Below are 23,774 nucleotides of genomic sequence, written 5' to 3' on the forward strand. Positions count from 1 at the left end.
CGATGAAATCCTACAGGTGTCCAGCACACGGACTGCTTCGATAACTTGACCGTCCAGGAACAAAGGAGATGACAGCGAGTGGTGGACACACACTGGCCGGCCGGTCCTGACCTGACCTGACAGAGGCTGCGGCTGCAGCTCCAGCACCTGGTGCCACAGCTGGAGGCGCGGACACGCGCACGCATGGGGACCAGCGCGAGCACGAGCGCGAGCGCGTCAGGGGAGCGGGAGCGCGCGCGGCGTCACGTCACCAGGTCGGGGCGCGGAGCCGGCGGACGGTCGGTAGCCACTCAGCGACGGCGTCTCCACGGTAACAGAACCCCCTCATAACCCCCTCACCCTCACCCTCATCACTCACCCTCACCCTCATCACTCACCCTCACCCTCATCACTCACCCTCACCCCCTCATCCCCTCATTCCCCTCCCCTCACTCCATCTCATCACTCCATCCCCCTCACTCCCCTCCCCTCACTCATCCCCCTCACCTTCATCCCCCTCATCCCCTCACCCTCATCACCCTCACCCCCTCACCCTCACCCTCAACCTCACCCTCATCACCCCCTCACCCCCTCACTCCCCTCCCCTCACTCATCCCCCTCACCTTCATCCCCCTCATCCCCTCACCCTCATCACCCTCACCCCCTCACCCTCACCCTCTCCCCCTCACCCTCACCCTCAACCTCACCCTCATCACCCCCTCACCCCCTCACTCCCCTCCCCTCACTCATCCCCCTCACCCTCATCCCCCTCATCCCCTCACACCCCTCCCCTAACTCCATCCCCTCATCCCCCTCACCCCCCCATACCCTCACTACCCCCCCCCCCCGTAACCCACCCCTCACTCCCTCCCATCACTGCCCCCCCTCCCCTGACTGCCCCCTCACTCCTCCACTCCCTTCCTCCTACCTCACCAGGGACTAACTTTACTGTACCATTCTACTGTTTTTTTTTTTTAATTGCTGTTTTTTTTCCTTTTTCCTTCCTCCCACAATATGTAATATGTAAAAGAATATGTGATTCTGTTCCATTCTGTTTGTAGTTTGCTTGGGGTTTTTTTGCACAAAGTCCGCAGGCAATGCCACTTTTCATTTCACTGCACATCTCGTATGTGTATGTGACGAATAAACTTGACTTGACTTGACTTTCCCCCGCCCCCTCCCCCACATCCCTCCCTCATCCCTCCCCCCCCCCCCCCCCCCCCCCCATCCCCTCCCCCACCCCCACCCCCCATCCCCTCCCCCACATCCCTCCCTCACTCCCTGCCCTGCTCCCTGCCTCCCTCCCGGTACCCTCCACTCCAGCCACCGTGGTTGTGTCTGCAGTCTCTCACCATGCTCCCATCTCTCTTTTTTCTTTCTTTCTCTTCCTCAGCCCGTCATCCCTCGGTTTCTTCACCTCACCCCGTGCCATCATCTCACCAAAACATGATCCCATCTAAATCCTAATCATCTGCTTTCATCCCAGATATTCCCTTTATATCTACATAGGATGGTGCAGCTGGTAGAGCCACTGCCTCACAGGCCAGAAACCCGGGTTTGATCCTGACCTCTGGTGTTGTCTGTGTGGAGTTAGCGCGTTCTCCCTGTGACCCCGTGGGTTTCCTCCTGGTGCTTCGGTTTCTTCCCACATTCCAAGATCCGTGGGCTTATAGGGTAGAAACATGACACAAAGTGCTGGAGTAACTCAGTGGGACAGGCAGCATCTGTGGAGAACATGGATAGGTGACGTTTCACAGAGTGTTGGAGTAACTCATCGGGTCAGGAGGCATCTGTGGAGAACATGGACAGGTGACATTTCACAGAATGTTGGAGTAACTCAGAGGGTCAGGCAGAACCTGGAGAACTGGGATAGGTAACGTTTTAACTCTGAAGAAGGATCCCGACCCAAAACGTTACCTATCCTTGTTTTCCAGAGATGCTGTCTGACCTGCTGTTACTCCAGCAGTTTGTGCCTTTTTTGTAAACCACCATATTCAGGCTTGAAGGTTAATTGGCCTCTGTAAATTGTCCCTTGTGCGTAGAGAGTGGATGACAAAGTGGGATAACATAGAACCTTTGATACACGTGACAGTAAACTAAACTGAATTAGTTTGTTAATATTGGGTGATCGATAGTCAGTGTGGACTCTGGGCTGAAGGGTCAATCAATCTTTGCACTAAAGCTATTTCTAAATGGCACCTTTCCCCACCCGGCCTAAATCTCACTAGACAACACTTGTTCAGAAATAAAGTCACTAGTGAGTAAATGTGTTTTGCACATTAGATTCAGTTTGCAAATATACTTGAGCCATTCATACAGCCGTGTACAGCTGCCTCTGTGACTTAAGCAGCCCACTGTAACGCCATTCATCAGACTGCTGGGCCTCACAGATTAGCCCCGTGTCTTCATAAATTTCTTGGACATGTTTCATCTTAACTTTCCCTCGGAATTTTATAACACTGATCAGTTCAAAAAATGGCAAACAAAAGACTTAAAATGCTGGAGTAACTCTACAGGTCAGGCAGCATCTCTGGTGATTACGGTTAGGTGATAATTCAGGTCGGGTCCCTTCCTCAGACTAATGTTCTCCAGAGGTCCTGTCTGACCTGCGCTTTGTGTCTTTTTTTTGTGAACCAGCACCTGCAGTTCCTTGCAGCACCTCTCCCTCTGAAAAAATGGCAGTCCCAGTTGGCTTTGGATAAAATGTAGTTTTTAGAGATACAGCATGGAAACAGGACCTTCGGCCCACTGAGTCCACACTGAACACCCATCACCCATTCACACTAGTTCTTTATTCTACTTGCAGATGCTGGAAAAATCTAGGGTAGATAAAAAAGATGGAGAAACTCAGCGGGTGAGGCAGCATCTATGGAGCGAAGGATTCCTTCGCTCCATAGATGCTACCTCGCCCGCTGAGTTTCTCCAGCATTTTTATCTACCTAGTTTGACTTCTATGGTGCATCTATAGAAGTTTCTAAGAGTAATTGGAGACATGCTGAATTTTCTCAGTCTCCTCAGCAAGTAGAGGCGCTGGTGTGCCTTCTTGGCTGTTGCATCAATGTGGTTGGTCCATGACAGATTGTTGGTAACATCAAAGAAGGGGTCTCGAGCCGAAACATCACCCATTCCTTCTCTCCAGAGATGCTGTCTGACCCGCTGAGTTACTCCAGCTTTTTGTGTCTATCAATACCAAGGAAGTTGAAGCTCTCAACCATTTCCACATCTACACCATTGATGCTGACTGGAGCATGTACTCCACCAAGCTTCCTGAAGTCAATAACTAGCTCCTTCATCTTGCTGAGGTTATTGTCCTGACACCATGTAACTAAAGGGCCTGTCCCACTTACGGTTTTGTAGTGAACTAAATCTTCACGCGCCAACGGCCTGTCGCAGAACTGACGGCCAAAGTGGGACAGGCCCAAGACCCTGGCACGACGCAATGTCTCACCTCCAACAGCAGCAGAAGCAGGCAAACGATCGCCGAACTCGGCCTGGGGCTCACGGCCATTGAGGTCCGGATCCGCCCCCACTTCTACTCCCAGAGGGGGGCCAAGAATATTGAAGATAGACACAAAATGCAGGAGTAACTCAGCGGGACCGGCAGCATCTCTGGAGCGAAGCAATAGGTGACGTTTCGGGTCAAGACCCTTCTTTTCAGACTGAAGAAGAGTCTCGACACGAAACGTCACCCATTGCTTCTCTCCAGAGATGCTGCCGGTCCCGCTGAGTTACTCCAGCTTTGTGTCCATCTTCAAATGATGTCACGCGCTCCAGACAGCTGTGCGTACGCATGGAATCGCCCCCGACCTTCGCGGGACCGTCTCGGCTTAATTTGCGTGCCAAGGACACGTAAGTGGGACAGGCCCTTAAGTTTTCTTTCTCCTTCCTGCACTCTGCCTTGTTATTGTTCGTGGCTTGCTCCAGCACAGTGGTGTCACCTGCAAAACTGATGAACAAGTTAGAGCCGTCAGGGGAACAACATTGTTCTGTCAATGCTCCTTATTCAAATGGCTGCTCCTGCACCCACCTGAAATAGTAATCCGTCTGATGAAAGATCCCGACCCGAAACATCGCCCGTCCATTCCCTCCACAGATGCTGCTTGACCAGCTGAGTTGATGAATGATGATACTTACTATCACATGACATGCCACAGGGAGATTCATTGTTTTGCATACACAACTATGATAAAGCTGATAAAGTTATAATGTATACCATTGAGTTCCTCCAGTAGTTGTGCTTTGCTCAGTTTGTATCTCGAGAAGCTGCCAAACCTGCAGAGTATTTCCTGCATATTGTGTTTTTAATTCCAATTTTGCAGAATATATGTGTTATCCTTGTTGATTTAACATTGAAATCTTGGTCTTACCATTAAGAAAGATACATTCTACTTCAGTAAGGGAATAATCTTTCACTACATTTTGATGAAATCTTTTATTCTTTCTGACAGATTCCATATCGTGTTGTGTAATCCATGTATGGACCTGCTGCAAATGAAATATGTATTTAATTGCTGGAAACCATGAAGTTACCAAAACTTGCCTTTGTTTTTGTCCTGTTCATTTGCCTGTGCCTCTACATCTATCAAAAGAATCCTTTCCAAAGGATACAGAATGGGCTCAGATTCCACCTGCTGGCCACTAGCCAACAGCCCGCTGCCCGCTGCTTCTATGGGATCATGTTTGATGCTGGCAGCACTGGCACACGCATCCATGTATTCAATTTTACCCAGACTACAAACGGTAGGATTTTAAATTATATTGCATAATGGCGTTGGTATGAACATTGATGGCAGTGAACAGCATAATTCTTGTGCCCCAACCTGGGTATGCACCCTTTCTCCACTTTCCTGCCCCCTTCCCCAACCATCCATATCACTCCCTCCGGTTTATATTTCACTCTCCTTATCTGACACCCTTTGGCTACGAAAGACACAAAATACTGGAGTAACTCAGCGGGACAGGCAGCATCTCTGGAGGACACAAAATGCTGGAGTAATTCCAGCTCCAGAGATGCTGCCTGTCCCGCTGAGTTACTCCAGCATTTTGTGTCTATCTTCGATTTAACCTGGCATCTGCAATTCTTTCCTACACCCTATTGTCTACTTTGCATAGAAACATCTAGCATAGAAAAATAGGTGCGGGAGTAGGCCATTTGGCCCTTCAAGCCAAACCCCCATTCAAAATGTTAATTGCTGATCACCTAAAATCAGTACCGCGTTCTTGCTATTCCCCCATATCCCTTGATTCCTTTAGCATGAAGAGTGAAATCTAACTCCATCTTGAATACATCCAGTGAATTGGCTTCCACTGCCTTCTGTGGCAGAGAATTCCACAGATTCACAACTCTCTGGGTGAAAATTATTTTCCTCACTTCCGTCCTAAATGGCCTACCCATTTTTCTTAAACTGTGACTTCGGATTCTGGACTCCCACAACATCAGGAAATTTTTTCCTGCATCTAGCCTGTCCAATCCTTTAATAATTTTAAATGTTTCTGTAAGATATCCCCTCATCCTTCTAAATTCCAGTGAATATAAGCCCAGTCGACCAATTCTTTCATCATATGTCAGTCCCGCCATCCCGGAAATTAAACTGGTGAACCTACGCTGCACTCCCTCAATAGCAATAATGTCCTTCCTCAAATTAAGAGACCAAAATTGCACACAATACTCCACGTGCGGTCTCACCAGGGCCCTGTACAACTGCAGTAGGACCTCCTTGCTCCTAAACTCAAATCCTCTCTCAATAAATGCCAACATGACATTTGCTTTCTTCACTACCTGGTGTACATGCATGCTTACTTTCAGAGACTGATGTACAAGCACACCCAGGTCTTGTTGCAATTCCCCTTTTCCTAATCTGACACCATTCAGATAATTTGCCTTCCCGTTCTTGCCACCAAAGTGGATAACCTCACATTTATCCACATTATACGGCATCTGCCATGCATCTGCCCACTCACTCAACTTATCCAAGTCACCCTGCAGCCTCATTGCATCCTCATCGCAGCTCACACTGCCACCCAGCTTTGTGTCATCCTCAAACTTGGAGATGTCACATTTAATTCCCTCGTCTAAATCGTTAATATATAGAGTAAATAACTGGGGTTCCAGCACTGAGCCTTGCAGCACCCCACTAGTCACTGCCTGCCATTCTGAAAAGGACCCGTTAATTCCTACTCTGCTTCCTGTCTGCCAACCAGTTCTCTATCCATGTCAATACCCTACCCCCAATACCATGTGCTCTAATTTTGCACACTAATCTCTTGTGTGGGACCTTGTCAAAGGCTTTTTGAAAGTCCAGATCCACCACATCCACTACAGCCCAAAGACGTGCGGGTTTGTAGGTTAATTGAAGCCTGTAAATCGCCCAGAGTTTGCAGATGAGGTAGAATTTGAGGGTTGTTGTTGAAAATTTTTTATTTGCACTAAAAAATGTTGATATTTTTGTACTAATATTTTGGTTATTAATTATTTAATTGGATTTTTGTTTGCAGGCCTGTAATGCAGTTGTAAATATGAATTTAATTGATCCATTGATCATTTAGAGTATTGCATGCAGTTTTGGTCGCTCCATTATAGGCAGGATACGGAGGCTTTGGATAGGGTGCAGAGAAGGTTTACCAGAATGATGCCTGTGTTAGGGGGTATTAGCTACAGGGAGAGGTTGGGCAGACTTGGATTGTTTTCACTGGAACGTCAGAGGTTGTGAGAAGACCTGATAGAAGCATATAAAATGATGAGAGGCAGAGATAGGGTAGTGCATCAGGACGTTTTTCCCAGGATGGAAATATCATACATCAGAGTGCATAGCTTTCAGATGAGAGGGGCAATGTTTTAAAGGGGATGTGCAAGGCAAGATGGTGGTGAGTACCTGGAATGTGCTACCAGGATTGGTGGTTAAAGCAAATAGCATAGTGGCGTTTACGAGACTGTTTGGTAGGCACATGGATATGCAGGGAATGGAGGGATAGGAGTCATCTGCAGGCAGATAAGAGTTGCTCTTGGCATCATATCCAGTCAGACATTGTGGGCCGAAGTGCCTATTCTTGTGCTGTACTGTTTTGTGTTCTATATTGTTGGTACATATGGCAATTAAACACCCTTGATTGTGGACACTTCACTCTTGAGAATGTGGATAGAATACAACATGAGATTTATGTAGGATTGTTGTAAAACATTGTATGATGGTCAGTGTGGACTTGGCGAGCCAAAGAATTTAGAAAAATCAAATGCTAGATGGCATAGCTTTAAGGTGAGAGGGGCAATGTTTAAAAGGGATGTGCAGGGCATGGTTTTTACACAGAGGGCGGTGGGTGGCTGGACACACTGTTGGGGGTGGTGGCGGAGGCAGACACAATAGTGGCGATTTAGCTTTTAGATAGACAGGGATATGCAGGGAATGGAGGGATATAATCACATGCAGACAGGGAAGATTAGTTGATCTTGACATCATGTTGGGCGCAGACATTGTGGGTCGAGGGGCGTGATCCTATGCTGCACTGTTCTACATTCTAAGAGTCTTGATTCTGCTTTGTATCTTTCGATGACTAAATAGAAGCAGGGGTTGGTGACATGTCCCACTATTTGATAAGATCATGGCCAATCAATCCTGTGTCTCCTTCACTTTCCCCACTAATCCCCATATCCATCAATCCTCTCAATTTTGAAACACATTTCCTATCTCAGTCGTGATTTAATCACTCGGCTCCCCTCTGATAGGTAGAGAAACGCAATGATTTATAACTCAGCGTAAACGCTTTCTCGTCATGTCCGCCCAAAATTTCCATAATCAGGACCTTCCAGTGTTTTTACTGTCATGAGATCTCCTCCTTCAGTCAATTTGATTCACTCCATGCAAAACACAGTGCTGGAGGATCTCAGTGGGCCAGGCAGCATCTGTGGAGGGAATGGACAGGCGACGTTTCAGGTCGGGACCCTTCCTCACTCTGAATTCTTCAAACAGTTTGTTTATTGTTCACGATTCCAACCGTCTTCAGTTTCCTGACCCATCTTGTGTCGAGATTGTCTAACATGACACTCCCCATGTCTCACGTCCCACTCCCCACATCTTGGGGAGAGCCAGTGGATGTGGTGGATCTGGACCTTGAAAAAGCCTTTGACAAGGTCCCACACAAGAAATAAGTGTGCAAAATTAGACCACATGGTATTGGGGGTAGGGTATCGAGATGGATAGAGAACTGGTTGGCAGACGGGAAGCAAAGAGTAGGAATTAATGGGTTCTTTCCTGAATGGCAGGCAGTGACCAGTGGGGTGCCGCAATATATATTAACAATTGAGACAAAGGAATTAAATGTAACATCTCCAAGTTTGCGGATGACACAAAGCTGGGTGGCAGTGTGAGCTGCGATGAGGATGCTATGAGGCTGCAGGGTAACTTGGATAGATCGGGTGAGTGGGCAGATGCGGTGTAATGTGGATAGATGTGAGGTTACAAAAATACATATTATTATGAATGGTATCAGGTTGGGAAAAGGGGAGGTGCAAAGAGACCTAGGTGCCCTTGTACATCAGTAACTGAAAGTAAGCATGTAGGTACAGCAGGCAGTGTAGAAAGCAAATGACATGTTGGCCTTCATAGCGAGAGGATTTGAGTATGGGAGCAAGGGGGTCCTACTGCAGTTGTACAGGGCCCTAGTGAGACCGCACCTGGAGTATTGTGTGCAATTTTGGTCTCCTAATTTGAGGAAGGATATTATTGCTATTGAAGGAGTGCAGCGTAGGTTCACCAGGTTATTTACTGGCGATACTGACATATGATGAAGGAATGGATCGACTGGACTTGTATTCACTGGAATTTAGAAGGATGAGAGGGAATCTTATAGAAGCATATGAAATTCTTAAGGGATTGGACAGCCTAGATGCAGGAAAAATGTTCCCGATGTTGGGGGAGTCTAGAACCAAGGGTCACAGTTTAAGAATAAGGGGTATGCCATTTAGGACTGAGATGAGGAAAAACTTTTTCAGCCAGAGAGTTGTGAATCTGTGGAATTCTCTGCCACAGAAGGCAGTGGAGGTCAATTCACTGGATGTATTCGAGAGAGAGTTAGATAGAGCTCTTAGGACTAACAGAATCAAGGGATATGGGGAGAAAGCAGGAACAGGGTACTGATTCTGGATGATCAGCCATGATCATATTGAATGGTGGTGCTGGCTCAAAGGGCCGAATGGCCTACTCCTGCACCTATTTTCTATTTCTAAATCAATACTGTCAATATATTGCTGAATGTTTTTGTAATTGATGTGAAATGTCTGATAAGTCAATCATCTAAATGTGTTTCCTTTCAACAGGATCTCCTAAACTTGCAAATGAGATTTTCAAAGCCTTGAAGCCAGGATTGTCGGCATATTCGGACAAGCCGGAATTGGTAACTATGTGTGTTTTCTTATTAGAGTGAACAAAAAACTCTGCAACATCGGAAAAAATAGTAAGCACTGGGCAGATTTGGAAGTGGCTGCAGTGGGGGAAATGGAGTTATTGTTTCTATCTGATGACATTCGAGAACTGGAACAAATTAGAGGCAAATAGTTAATGGTGGGACTGGTAAATATATGAAACCTTAGTCCAGGAATAGTATTGCCAGTTGCATGAGAGGATCAGAGGAGGAGGGAAGAGTGGACTATCTGGAACAGACAGTATTTACTTGTTTGAGGAAAGCTACAGCGAAAGGCAAGTAGATCCCAGAACAATGAACAACCCTTGAGCTTGAAGCTGCAGCTTTGCCATATGTAGAGTGACTGAGGCTGCATCCTCCATTCCTCCCGCTGTAGTAGGCACAGTACAAGAATGAGGGGCCATTGTTCATGCTTATATTAACCTGTGTAGGAGGCCAAGGATGGAATTAGAGTCATAGACGTATATAACAAGGAAACGGGCCCTTGGACTAAAGTTGTCCATGGCGATCAGGATGTCCATCTGAGCTAGTCCCATGTGGCCCACATCCTTCTAAACCATTCCTATCCATGTACTGTTCAAATGTCTTTCAAATGTTGCTATTGTACTCACCTCAGCTAGCTCCTCTGGCAGCTCGTTCCATGCACTCACCTACCTCTGTGTGCAAAGCTGCTCCTCGGGTTCCTATCAGATTTTCCCCTCTCACCTTAAACTATGCCCTCTAGCTTTAGATTCTGCTACTCTTGCATAAAGACTTTGACCAACCACCTTATACTGGTCGGGTGGCACGACGGTGCAGCGGGTAGAGCTGCTGCCTTACAGTGCCAGAGACCCGGGTTGGATTCTGACTATGGATGCCTGTCTGTATGGAGTTTGTACGTTCTCCCTGTGACCCACGTGGGTTTTCTCCAGCATCTCCGCTTTCCGCCCACACTCCAGAGACATACAGATTTGTAGGTTAATTGGCTTGGTATAAATGTAAAATTGTCCCTAGTGTGTGTAGGATAGCATTAGTGTGCAGGGATTGTTAGTCTGCTTGGACTCAGTGGGCCAAAAGGCCTGTTTCCAACTTTATCTCGAAACTAATCTTAAAAAAAGACCATCATTCTTTTTTATATTTCAATAAGGTCACCCGTCAACCTCTTCTGCTCCAGTGAATAAAGTCCAAGCCTCTCCTTATGTTAAAGCCTTCCTGTTCTAATAACATCCTTTTGAATCTCTTCTGCACCCTTTCCAGCTTGATGACATCCTTCCTGCTGCTGGGCGACCAGAACTGCACACAGTGCTGCGTGTGGTCTCACTATCCACTTGTACAGTGCCAAGCCCTGTCCTCAATGCTGTGACCGATGAAGGCAAGCGTGCCTAACGCCTCCTTCAACACCCGTACCACCTGAGCTGCCACTCTCAGGGGAATGTTTACCTGTGCCCCTAGACCTTCCTTCAGGACCCTGCCATTTACTGTGCAGGTCTAACCCTGATTTAACTTACCGAAATGCAACGCCTTGCATGTTATCAAGTTCAATTCCATCTACCATTCCCTACTTGGTTTATCAAGGTTCAGTTGCTTTGAATATCACAAATAGGTGTCTCCTATGCGGAAAATACACTCGTCCTGTCAAATCATCTCTGAAACCTAGAGTCCTAGGTTTTGTTATTCTAACTAAAGTGTTGTGCACCCCCACCAGGGACCAACTCTACTGAACGTTTTTCCTTCCATTATTTATTATGTAAAAGAATATGTGTGTTATGATTGTGTTTATAGTTTGTCTGGTTGTTTGTCTTTTGCACAAAAGTCCGCGAGCATTGCCACTTTCATTTCACTGCACATCTCGTATGTGTATGTGACAAATAAACTTGACTTGACTTGACATATGCTGCCTTCACACCCCATGCTGCCACATTCAGAGACCAATGGACTGGTGCTCCAAGCTCCTCCTGTTTAGTTTAGGTTAGAGATACCGGCACTTCGGCTCACCAAGTCCGCACCGACCAGCAATCCCTGCACATTCACACTACCCTACACGCACTATGGACAATTTTACATTTATATATTCATACCAAACCAATTAACGTACAAAAACCTGTACGTCTTTGGAGTGTTGGAGGAAACCGAAGATCTCGGAGAAAACCCACGTGGTCACGGGGAGAACATGCAAACTGTACAGACAGCACCTGTAGCCGGGATCGAACCCGGGACTCTGGCGCTGTAAGGCAGCAAATCTGCCCGCTGCGCCACTATGCCGCCCTGTTGATCAACGCTCCTTTCAAACCTACCCTTCACTGGTATATCCTAGCATTGTTTGCCTTCCCGAGACTAAACTCCATTTGCCATTGCTCTGCCCAATGATCCCGTTAATCTATATGGTGCAGTACCTTAGCCCTCCTGGCTATCTATGATACCACCGATGTTCATGCCATCTGTACATTCACTAATCATACCTCCATGTCATTAATGTATACTATAACATGAAAGGACTTTTAAGATAGCAATTTTAAACAAAATGGTGATGAACTTCAGCTCACTGTCGACACTTGAACATTCTCTGATTCCAATGACTTGGACCACGAGTTAGTATTAACAGAGTCATAGAGTGATACAGTGTGGATACAGGCCTTTCAGCCCCACATCCACATCGGCCAACATGTCCCAACTACACTTTTCCCACCTGCCCACATATGGTCCATATCCCTCCAAATCTGTCCTGTCCATGTACCTGTCTTAACTGTTTCTTAAACTTTCGGATAATGCCAACCTCAACTACCTCCTCTGGCAGCTTGTTCCATACGCCCACCACCTTCTGTGTGAAAAAGTTTATCCTCAGATTCCTATTAAATCTTTTCCCCTACACCTTAAACCTATGTCCTCTGGTCCTCGATTCACCTACTCTGGGCAAGAGACTCTGTGCATCTACCTGATCTATTCCTCTCATGATTTTATACACCTCTATATGATCTCCCCTCATCCTCCTGCACTCTAAGGAATAGAGTCCCAACTTACTCAACCTATCCCTATAGCTCAGACCCTCGAGTCCTGTCAACATCCGTGTAAATCTTATCTGTATCCTTTCCAGCTTGACAACATCTTTCCTATAACATGGTGCCCAGAACAGAACACAATACTCTAAATGTGGCCTCACCAAAGTCTTACACAACTGCAACATGACCTCCCAACTTATATTCTCAATACTCTGACTGATGAAGGCCAATGTGCCAAAAGCCTTTTTTACCACCCTATCTACCTGCAATTCCACCTTCAAGGAACCATGCACCTGTACTCCTAGATCCCTCTGCTCTACAACACTACCCAGAGCCCTACCATTCACTGTGTAGGTCCTGCCCTTGTTAGACTTCTGAAAATGCAACACCTCACATTTCTCTGCAACTTCTGTCCAAGTTCCAAATCTGGTTTAAAAAAAGTGTTTTTCAGCTGAAATGCCTTTCTGCAAGTTTCTTGTTTCCTTGTTTCCAGGAAATCCATTTGCTCATAAGGAACAAAGCTTCCAGTATTAATTAGTTCAATTTGAAGACGGCGTGACTAGCCCAACTTACAATGTATATTACAGAGGAAACTAGGTGTTGAAATGAACAAGGCTGAACAGACTGCAGACTTCAACATATGTGTGGGATTAATGAGCAACTTGGGACAATGTTATGATTTTTAAACTAAATACAAAGTAAATCCTGTGCCTCTTCCAAATAGCCCTCAATCCCATGATCATTCAAAAAGTGATCTACCTCTTAAAATCTTTAAATCCCCCTTTAAATCCTTCTGGGAGAAGTTTCTAAATGTATATTTTTTAGTTTCGAGAAATAGCCCAGAAACAGGCCCTTCGGCCCACCCAGTCCACACTGACTAGTGATCACCGCATGAATAAGCAGGCACGGTGTGTTTGTAAATTGTTAAGTGTTTTTGTCATTCGTTGTTCAGTAAGTCTTGTTGAGCTCAATTGGCTGTGTTTGCTTTACATTCCCTAGAGCACGAAGGGAATTGAAGAACTGCTGGAAGTTGCCAAAAGCTGCATTCCTCGCGACTATTGGGCAAGCACACCATTAGTACTAAGGGCCACGGCTGGCTTACGCCTGTTACCTGGAGAGAAAGCGCAGCTTTTACTGCATACGGTAATCTCCTCACTCTGGTCACTAACATTGTTGATTTAGAGAATTCACACCTCTAAAATATGATGGAGAAGTAAAGAGTGAACTATTACTAAACACAATTCTCCCGAAGGGTCCCGAACCAAAACATCACCCATGCATGTTCTCCAGAGATTCTTTCCTTTGTCTAAACCAGCATCTGCAGTTCCTTTCACGACACCTCGGTACACGGACAAAAAACTAAGCTGGACTGATCTTTGTTTTACGATGCTCCAGTTCAGTTTTGTTTATTGACACGTGTACCGAGATACAGTGAAAAGCATTTAACCATTAAAAAATACAATTACAGCACGGAAACAGGCCATCTCGGCCCTTCTAGTCCGTGCCGAACACTTACTCTCACCTAGTCCCATCTACCTGTACTCAGACCATAACCCTCCATTCCTATCCCATCCATATACCTATCCAATTTATTTTTAAATGATAAAATCGAACCTGCCTTCACCACTTCCACTGGAAGCTCATTCCACACAGCTACCACTCTCTGAGTAAAGAAGTTCCCCCTCATGTTACCCCTAAACTTTTGTCCCTTCTCAAATCATGTCCTCTTGTTTGAATCTTCCATACTCTCAATGGAAAAAGCTTATCCACGTCAACTCTGTCTATCCCTCTCATAATTTTAAAGACCTCTATCAAGTCCCCCCTTAACCTTCTGCGCTCCAAAGAATAAAGACCTATCTTGTTCAACCTTTCTCTGTAACTTAGGTGCTGAAACCCAGGCAACATTCTAGTAAATCTCCTCTGTACTCTCTCTATTTTGTTGACATCTTTCCTATAATTTGGCGACCAAAATTGTACACCATATTCCAGAATTGGCCTCACCAATGCCTTGTACAATTTTAACATTATATCCCAACTTCTATACTCAATGCTCTGATTTATAAAGGCCAGCACATCAAAAGCTTTCTTTACCACCCTATCTACATGAGATTCCACCTTCAGGGAACTATGCACAGTTATTCCTAGATCCCTCTGTTCAATTACATTCCTCAATTCACTACCATTTACCATGTACGTCCTATTTTGATTTGTCCTGCCAAGATGTAGCACCTCACACTTATCAGCATTAAACTCCATCTGCCATCTTTCAGCCCACTCTTCCAAATGGCCTAAATCTCTCTGTAGACTTTGAAAATCTACTTCATTATCCACAACACCATCTATTTTAGTATCATCTGCATACTTACTAATCCAATTTACTGCACCATCATCCAGATCATTGATGTATATGACAAACAACAGTGGACCCAACACAGATCCCTGAGGCACCCCACTAGTCACCGGCCTCCAACTTGACAAACAGTTATCCACCATTACTCTCTGGTATCTCCCATTCAGCCACTGTTGAATCCATCATGCTAATCCACTATTAATACCCAACAATTGAACCTACTTAACCAACCTTCCACGAGGAACCTTGTCAAAGGCCTTACTGAAGTCCATATAGACAACATCCACCGCTTTACCCTCATCAATTTCCCTAGTAACCTCTTCAAAAAATTCAAGAAGATTAGTTAAACATGACCTTCCAGGCACAAATCCATGTTGACTGTTCCTATTTATAGACCCTGTTTATCCAGATGATTATATATATTATCTCTAAGTATCCATTAATTTGCCCACCACTGACGTCAAACTAACAGGTCTATAATTGCTAGGTTTACTCTTAGAACCCTTTTTAAACCATTTAAAAACCCTTTTGTTGCATGCTATCCAGTCAGCCTCACCAACGTTTTGTCCAACTGTAACACAATGTCCCGACTTCAATGTACAAAGGAAACACTCCAGATGCAGGATTACAAATAAGGGCATAAAATGCTGGAGTAACTCAGTGGACCAGGCAGCAGCATCTCTGTAGAACATGGAGATCAGTCTGAGGAAGGGTCCTGACCCAAAACGTTGCCCATCCATGTTGCCTGATATGAGTTACTACATCATTTGTCGTCCCAACTTCTATACTCGGTTTCCTGTTTGATGAGGACCAGGCTGGATACAGTCACATCTTCAGGGTGATGTGTGCGTACAAATAGACCCCAGTCTTGTGAAGCCCCTCAAGGCGACAAAAAGGCCCACTATTCTGATGTTACAATCCTCTGAGCAATGTGTGCGTTTACTGGGGTTACAGGAATGTAGTAACTCACTCACTGGGACCCAAGGTGCAAGTGGAAAATATACTTAATTCCTGTGGTTTTTCTGAATCCATTCTCGCAGGTAAAAGAAGTCTTTCAAGCAAGCCCTTTCCGAGTATCAAGCGATTGTGTTAGCATCATGGATGGGAGTGATGAAGGTAGAATATGACTCTATTGTTATTTGACATTAATTTATACTTCACAACGCTGTTAACTAAGCTTGCAGGCTTACGTTACAGGGAGAGGTTGGATAGGCTGGGACATTCTTTTCTCAGGAGCGTAGGATGCTGAGGGGTGATCTAAATGAGGTGTACAAGATCATGAGGAGCACGGATAAAGTGAACACACGCAGCCTTTTCCGCAGCGTAGGGAATTCTAAAACTAGAGGGCACAGGCTTGAGGTGAGAGGGGATAGATTTAAATGGGACCTCAAAGGGTGGTGGGATATGGAACGAGCAGCCAGAAGAAGCTATAGAAGCGGATGCAGTTATGATTTTTGAAAGACATTTGGACAGATTTGTGAAGGTTGGGTTTAGAGGGATAAGGGGAAATGGGACTAGCCACGTCTGCCAACTTGGTCAGTATGGGGAAGGGGCATTTCCGTGCTGTACATCTATGACTATATGAATACACGCTGATCGTCTGGGTTAAATACTGCTGCTGCATTTGCTGCTGATACATAGACGGATGAGCAACATGTATACCAAGTATACCAAGCACCTGCAAAGGGATATGGGTTGAGAAATGGACAAAAAGTTGGCAGATGTCTCATACGATACAATACGATAGAACTTATCCCAGGAAGAAAATTGATCTGCCTACAGTCATAAAACACAAAATACATGAAACACTAAATTAAAGTGACGAGTGGAAAGGATTGGGGAGGTGAAGATTGGGGAGTTAGATAGCCACAGGGAAGAAGGATCTCTTGTGGCGTTCTTGGTGGAACCAGTCTGTTGCTTCTTCTCGCGTATGGCGTGCACAGCCTAAAGTTGTAGGACAACTTGTTCTATTTGATCTTACTTGATTGTGCACACCAGGTTGATTGCATTCGTCGAAACAGGGCGGACCACGTGAAGGTTGCAATCTCCCACCCCAGTCTGTTGCTGAAGGTTCTCCTCAGGTTGACCAGTGTGTCATGGAGGGGGCGAGCTGTATTGTCCAGGATGCTCTGCAGTTTGAGGAGCATTCTCCCATCCAAGACCCACCTCCCATGAATCCAACTCCACCCCAGACAGAGCCAGCCTTCCTGATGAGTTTGTTGATCCTATTGGCATCCGCTGCCTTTGCCCTTCTGCCCCAGCACACAGCAGTGAAGAAGATGGCACTGGCCACCATCGATTGGCAGTTATGTCTATAACCCTATCTGGGCAGCAATTTCATGAATTTATCACCAGGTGAAAAATACAAAACCTGTAACTGGCTGTCATTTTTGGATAGACAACTGGATGTGGTGGGATACAGTTCACATACAGGCAATGGAGATCAGGTTAACTTGACATCATGTTCGGCATGGACATTGTAGGCTGAAGGGCCTGTTCCCATGCTGTACTATTCTATGTAGTCCTAATTTAGTTTAAGTAGGTTTTAAGTGCTGCTTAATCTTACATATCTCTCTTGTAAGATCAGAACAACATGAGCATTAGGAAGGAGAGCAAGCTGTAACATTGACCTCAATTCCACTTTCCTCCCAGTCCCCCACTCTCTCCCAGACTAAAAGTCTATCTAGGTGTGAAAATGATTCAGACTCCATTGTCTTTTCTATGATCGGCTCACAGACAAGAAATGTTTAGGGGGATATGGACCAAATGCTGGCAAATAGAACAGGATTAGATGGGGCATCTTGGTCAGCCGTGGGAAGTTGAACTGAAGGGCCTGTTTCTGTACTGTAGGCCTATCCCTCTTTTCAAGACTAATGGCCTTGTCTCACGGTACGAGTTCATTCCAAGAGCTCTCCCCAGTTTAAAAAAAATCAAACTCGTGGTAAGCACGGAGAATGAACGTAGCGGGTACGTCGGAGCTCGGGGACGTCTCTTAGCGGCTCATAACACTAACGGCGGGTACTGGGGAAGACTCGCTAACGGCAGGTAAGCTCGGGAAGACTCGTGAAGATTTTTCAACATGTTGGAAAATGTCCACGAGAGCCCCGAGTACCGACGAGCGGCCATTACCGTAAATCTCCGAGTTCGAATCAGGGCAAACTCGGGAGAGCTCTTGGAATGAACTCGTACCGTGGGACAGGGCCATTAATGGTCAAGGATATAATAGGTACATTTGAAGGAAAATGTAGACACAAGGAACTGCAGATGCTGGTTTACAAATCTGGGCAAAGGGGAAAAGAATTGGGAGGGTCTTGATTAGTGAGATGGGAAAATAGATCAGCCATGATCGAATGGGCAGCACGATGGCGCAGCGGTAGAGTTGCTGCCTTACAGCGCCAGAGACCCGGGTTCGATCCTGAATACGGGTGCTGTGTGTACGGAGTTTGTATGTTCTCCTCGTGACCTGCATGGGATTTCTACGGGATCTCCGGTTTCCTCCCACATTCCAAAGATGTACAGGTTTGTAGCTTAACTGGCTTTGGTAAAATGTCAAATTGTCCCTAGTGTGCAGGATAGTGTTAGTGTGTGGGGATCGCTGGTCGGCGCGGACTCGGTGGGCCGAAGGGCCTGTTTCCGCACTGTCTCTCTAAACGAATGGCAGAGTAGACTCGATGGGCTTAATGGCCTAATTCTGCTCCTGCATCTTATGGTTTTATGGTGAACAGTTTTGTCAAAAAGCTCCAACAGATATGATGAGCTGACTAGCCTATGATTCCATGATATCGTGAGATAAAATAAAAGTTGATTTCTCCCGTGCATATCATGATTCAATCCTTTAAAAATCCGTGCGTGTAATAGTTGCCTGTGTAACCTGGTCTCTTTCATTGTGTTAGTAACAGGATTCAGCAGGACAGGGTCATTATACACCGTTTACATACTGATCCGTTGTTTATTTTGTCATTGCAGGTATCTCGGCATGGATTACTGTCAACTTTTTAACAGGTAGGTGCAAGTATCTAGTGGATATCATTCATGAAATCAACATCAGGAGACAAAGGTGTTTAATAGTTCATAAGTTATAGGAATAGAATTAGGCCATTCGGCCCATCAAGTCTGCTCCGACATTCTGCCATGGCTGATCTATCTTTCTCTCTCAACCCTATTCTCCTGCCTTCTTCCCAAAAGCCCCGAAACCCGTACTAATCCAGAATCTATCAATCTGCGTCTTAATATTACCAAGTGACTTGACCTCCACAGCCATTTGTGGCAATGAATTCCACAGATTCACCACCTTCTGACTAAAGATTGTCAGATGTACTGCCAGCAGAAGGCTGAAATTCTTACTTGCTGCAGCTTAATAAGTGCAATAATACACAGATACTAATATAATAATCAATAATGCAATGAATTAATAACTCTACTACTAGTGCAAGCCCAACGTTTGTAGTACAACTAAAGACACAGTCCATATTGGATCACAGTTGCTGAGGTTAGTGTTGTGCAATGTTCACGAGCCTGATGGTTGCTGGGAAGAAGCAGTTTAGTTTAGAGATACAGCGCGGAAATTGGCCCTTTGGCACAACGGGTCGGTGCTGACCCGCGATCACCACACACACTAACGCTATCCTGCACACACTGGGGACAATTTCACAGCTATACCAAGTCAATTGGCCTACAAACCTATTCAAGAGAGGTGGATATAGCTTTAGGGCTAACGGAATCAAGGGATATGGGGAGAAAGCAGGAACGGGGCACTGATTCTGGAAGATCAGCCATGCTCATATTGAATGGCAGTGCTGGTGCGAAGGGCTGAATGGCCTACTCCTGCACCTATTTTCTACGTGTCTATGTAAACATAGAAACATAGAAAATAGGTGCAGGAGTAGGCCATTCGGCCCTTCGAGCCTGCACCGCCATTCAATATGATCATGGCTGATCATCCAACTCAGTATCCCATCCCTGCCTTCTCTCCATACCCCCTGATCCCTTTAGCCACAAGGGCCACATCTAACTCCCTCTTAAATATAGCCAATGGACTGGCCTCAACTACCTTCTGTGGCAGAGAATTCCACAGATTCACCACTCTCTGTGTAAAAAAATGATTTTCTCATCTCGGTCCTAAAAGACTTCCCTCTTATCCTTAAACTGTGACCCCTAGTTCTGGACCTCCCCAACATTGGGAATAATGTACGTCAAAACCTGTACGTCTTTGGAGTGTGGGAGAAAACCGGAGCTTTCTCGGAGAAAAACCATGCAGGTCACGGAGAGAACGTACAAACTCTGTAGAGACAGCGCCCGTAGTCGGGATGGAGCCTGGCTCTCTAAGGCAGCAACTCTACCACTGTGCCACCTTGCCACCCTCTCTGTTCTGGGTTTTCAGGCTTCTGTACCTTCTTCCTGAAATAAGTTGTCCTTCACTGGGAATGAATTGGCAGGTCGGGGTGGGAGATTGCAACCTTCACGTGGTCCACCCTGATTCAATGAATACAATCAACCTGGCATGCACAACCAAACAAGATCAAATAGTACAAGTTGTCCTGCAACTTTGTCACGCCATACGCAAGAAGAATTGGCAGGTGACTGTATCCTGACCACGTGGCTTCAGGAATGATCTGCGTGGCTGATTCCCTCTCACATGCAAGAACACGTGAAGAGCAAGGCCACGTCAGCAGCTGGGCGGTTCTGAAGGATGCCCAGCGGCATTCACTTCTTCTATTCATATTACATTTGTATTCTGCACCAGACACACCCTGCAAAACCAGTTTAACAGAGGTGTGGACTGCAGGGAAATGTCGCCCATCCTTTATCTCCAGAGATGCTGTCTGACCTGCTGAGTTACTCCAACACTCTGTGTCTATCTAAGGTATAAACCAGAATCTGCAGTTCCATGTTTCTTCATTATTTACCACTTTCTCTCACCAGGCTTTTAGATAGGTACATGGATGTGTCACGTGCAGGCAGATAAGAGTTGGTCTTGGCATTGTGTTTGGAACAGACACTGTGGGCTGAAGGGCCTCTTCCTATGCTGTGTTCTGTTTCTGTTAATCTGATCTCATCCTGATACATTTAGAGTCTTGCTGTACAGAAACAGGCCCTTCGGCCCATCTCATCCATACTGACCAAGTTGGCATACTGGGCTAGTGTTTCGGCCCGAAACGTTGACTATTTCCTTCGCTCCATAGATGCTGCTGCACCCGCTGAGTTTCTCCAGCTTTTTTGTGTACCTTCGATTTTCCAGCATCTGCAGTTCCTTCTTAAACACTGGGCTAGTCACGTTTGTCTGCCTTTGATGCATATCCCTCTAAACCCTTCCTATCCATACATTTGTCCAATATCTTTTACAAGCTATAATTGCATCTGATTGTATGTCTAAACTGGACTACTTCCTTCATTCTTTTTTCCAGTTTCTTCCCCTCTCTGATTCAATGATCATCGGGCTTTCCAGAAACTGTTCCCACATTCTGCCACCTTGGTCCTCTCCCTTGTTAGAATGGTCCAGAGTTTCCTCTAAGTGCCTGCCCCTCTGGTGTGCTGAGAGAGAGCCTGCCATCAAGCCCGCTGCCCAAGGCAGTCACAGGGCTGAGACAGGGACACTCCCATATCCATGCAAGCCTTCATTTCCCTTCCAGCTGTGAAATAGAGATGCAAGCAACTGCAAATGCTGGAATCCTGAGCAAAATCACCATGCTGGAGGAACTCAGCGGGCCAGGCAGCATCTCTGGAGGGAATAGACATGATGTTCTGGGTCGGGACCCTTCTTCTTACCGACAGGCAACTGAGTCATCCTACCACTGAAAAAGCTACTTTCTTAACTACTAAACCAGGTTCGCTTCTTAATAAACAGACACCACACAAACTGTTTGGTAGACCAGTTCAAAACTTTACTTAACATCGGCCGATGGAGGGAGGGAGAACTCCAGTCAAGTGACCAATGTAGACACTTGACCGTCTTCCGTTCACCACACTGAACAACAGAATTACATTGCCTTAAATAGGGTTTTTTTTGTCCCCTTAGCACATTTCAGACATTAGTCATGGTCAGAGGTACAGGAAAAGGTTTCCACAGAATGCATCACATCAAAGGCCTTTTGTTTACATAGTACAAGATAACATTGGCCATTTGGTTTACGACATTTTATCTTCACAGAGATCACCCTAGCTCTTTCGCTGCTTCCTTTCTGTCATTTGGTCCTTCATAAACATAGGCCATTTGGTTTATGGCATCTTACTTCAAAGATGTGACTAGCTGTTTCTTTCTCTGTCACTTCCTCACTTGGGAGACAATGTTATAGGATTTATTATCCCACACACCCGCAACCTGAGGCAAGCCTAATTTGAGACTAAATATAAGCTGTAAGCTAGCCCAGAAGCCAATCTAATATCATCTTATATTTTAACTAAAATTCAGCTTCATCATCACAACCAGAGAGCAGCGCTGAACTACTATCTACCTCTTTGGTGACCCTCGGATTCTCGTTGATCGGCTACATGTATCCGTGTACTGTAAATCCTGCATTGTCTTTCTGCTGACTGGATAGCACGCAACAAAAGCTTTTCACTGGACCTCGGTACACCTGACAATAAACTAAAAGAGAGGTTGGGGCAGGGCAAAGCCTGGCAAAGCGATAGTTGGTTGGACTGAGTGACAAAGGCTGGAGGTGAAAAGGAAACAAAAGTGTGTCAGACAAGGAGAGAAGAGGAGGAGTGAAATGTAAAGCTGGAGGGATGGATATGGGTGGAAGGGGACTGGGTGGAGAGGGTGGGGGGGAAGAGGGGGGAAGACTAGATGTGAATTTGATCCTCCAAGGTCTTGTCTGGTGCTCATGTGAATGTTCCATGCATTGTACAGGGAGCTGCTGGTTCAGAATTGCCACCAGCAAGTTTAGTACTTTGTCTTTTATCATAGTAAACTAGCATCTGCAGTTCCTCACGTCCACTGTTTGGTAGCCTGCAGTTTACAGCAAAGAATGCGGCTCCCTGTCTCTAGTTTCAAATACATTTTGAGTAGGATTTAATTTTTAAATTACTTCAGTGCTAATCACAGTGTATTCTTTTCAGACACCTTGCAAGACTCAAAGCAAAATGCTGCCGGGATGCTTGACCTTGGAGGTGGCTCCACCCAAATCACATTCTTACCTCAAACCGAGGTACGTTTTTGAACAAGCTCATCTTATGGCCTCCTATTTTTCATGTTTCATATTCAATCTCAGCATTGATTTAGTTTTGTATAGAGATACAGCGCAGAAAGCGGCCCTTCAGCCCACCAAGTCCAGGCCGACCAGCGATCCCCACACATTAGCACTATTTTATTTTCGCCAATTAACCAACAAAACTGTACATCTTTGGAGTGTGGGAGGAAACCGCAGAAAATCCATGCAGGTCACGGGCAGAAATACAAACTCCACACAGACAGCACCCGTGGTCAGGGTGGAACCCGAGTCTCTGCTACTGTAAGGCAGCAACTCTACCGCAGTGCTTCCGTGCCACCCTCAGATTCCCCAGTGATGAACTACAATGGAATTGTTTGTTGTTTGATGCTTTGTATGAACCTTGATGCTTTAGCATATGTTATCACAGACACATTGCATCCCAGCCCATGTCCAGCACATCAATGTGACACAACTAGGTGGGACGACAGATGGCACAATGGGCTAAGTGTTTGGCTGGCAACCGGAAGGTAGCCGGTTCGAATCCCGCTTGGAGTGCATACTGTCGTTGTGTCCTTGGGCAAGACACTTCACCCACCTTTGCCTGTGTGTGAATGTGTGTGAGTGATTGGTGGTGGTCGGAGGGGCCGTAGGCGCAGATTGGCAGCCACGCTTCCGTCAGTCTGCCCCAGGGCAGCTGTGGCTACAGAAGTAGCTTACCACCACCGAGTGTGACTGAGGAGTGAATGAATAATGCGATGTAAAGCGCCTTGAGTATTAGAAAGGCGCTATATAAATCCCATCCATTATTATTATTATTTCATCAGTTGGCCAGTGACCACAGCTTGGTGCCTAAGTAAATTAAATCCCACCTTTATTACTGGGGTCGATGTGTTGATGCTAAGTCCA

The 23,774-nt window shown here is 45.8% G+C and overlaps 1 protein-coding gene across 1 annotated transcript in view; it reads left to right on the forward strand.

The window, feature by feature from the left end:
* Positions 1-220: 220 nt before the first annotated feature.
* entpd6 (ectonucleoside triphosphate diphosphohydrolase 6) overlaps positions 221-23,774 on the forward strand; it is a 40,517-nt gene continuing 16,963 nt past the window's right edge. Inside the window, exons 1-7 of the mRNA XM_033025113.1 lie at positions 221-310; positions 4,428-4,719; positions 9,290-9,366; positions 13,368-13,511; positions 15,759-15,834; positions 18,685-18,720; positions 22,777-22,865. Coding sequence (XP_032881004.1) covers positions 4,500-4,719; positions 9,290-9,366; positions 13,368-13,511; positions 15,759-15,834; positions 18,685-18,720; positions 22,777-22,865 — 642 coding nt within the window. The 5' untranslated portion in view covers positions 221-310; positions 4,428-4,499. The remainder of the gene's footprint in view (positions 311-4,427; positions 4,720-9,289; positions 9,367-13,367; positions 13,512-15,758; positions 15,835-18,684; positions 18,721-22,776; positions 22,866-23,774) is intronic.

This window comes from Amblyraja radiata, chromosome 8, assembly GCF_010909765.2.
Source record: "Amblyraja radiata isolate CabotCenter1 chromosome 8, sAmbRad1.1.pri, whole genome shotgun sequence".
Taxonomy (NCBI): domain Eukaryota; kingdom Metazoa; phylum Chordata; class Chondrichthyes; order Rajiformes; family Rajidae; genus Amblyraja; species Amblyraja radiata.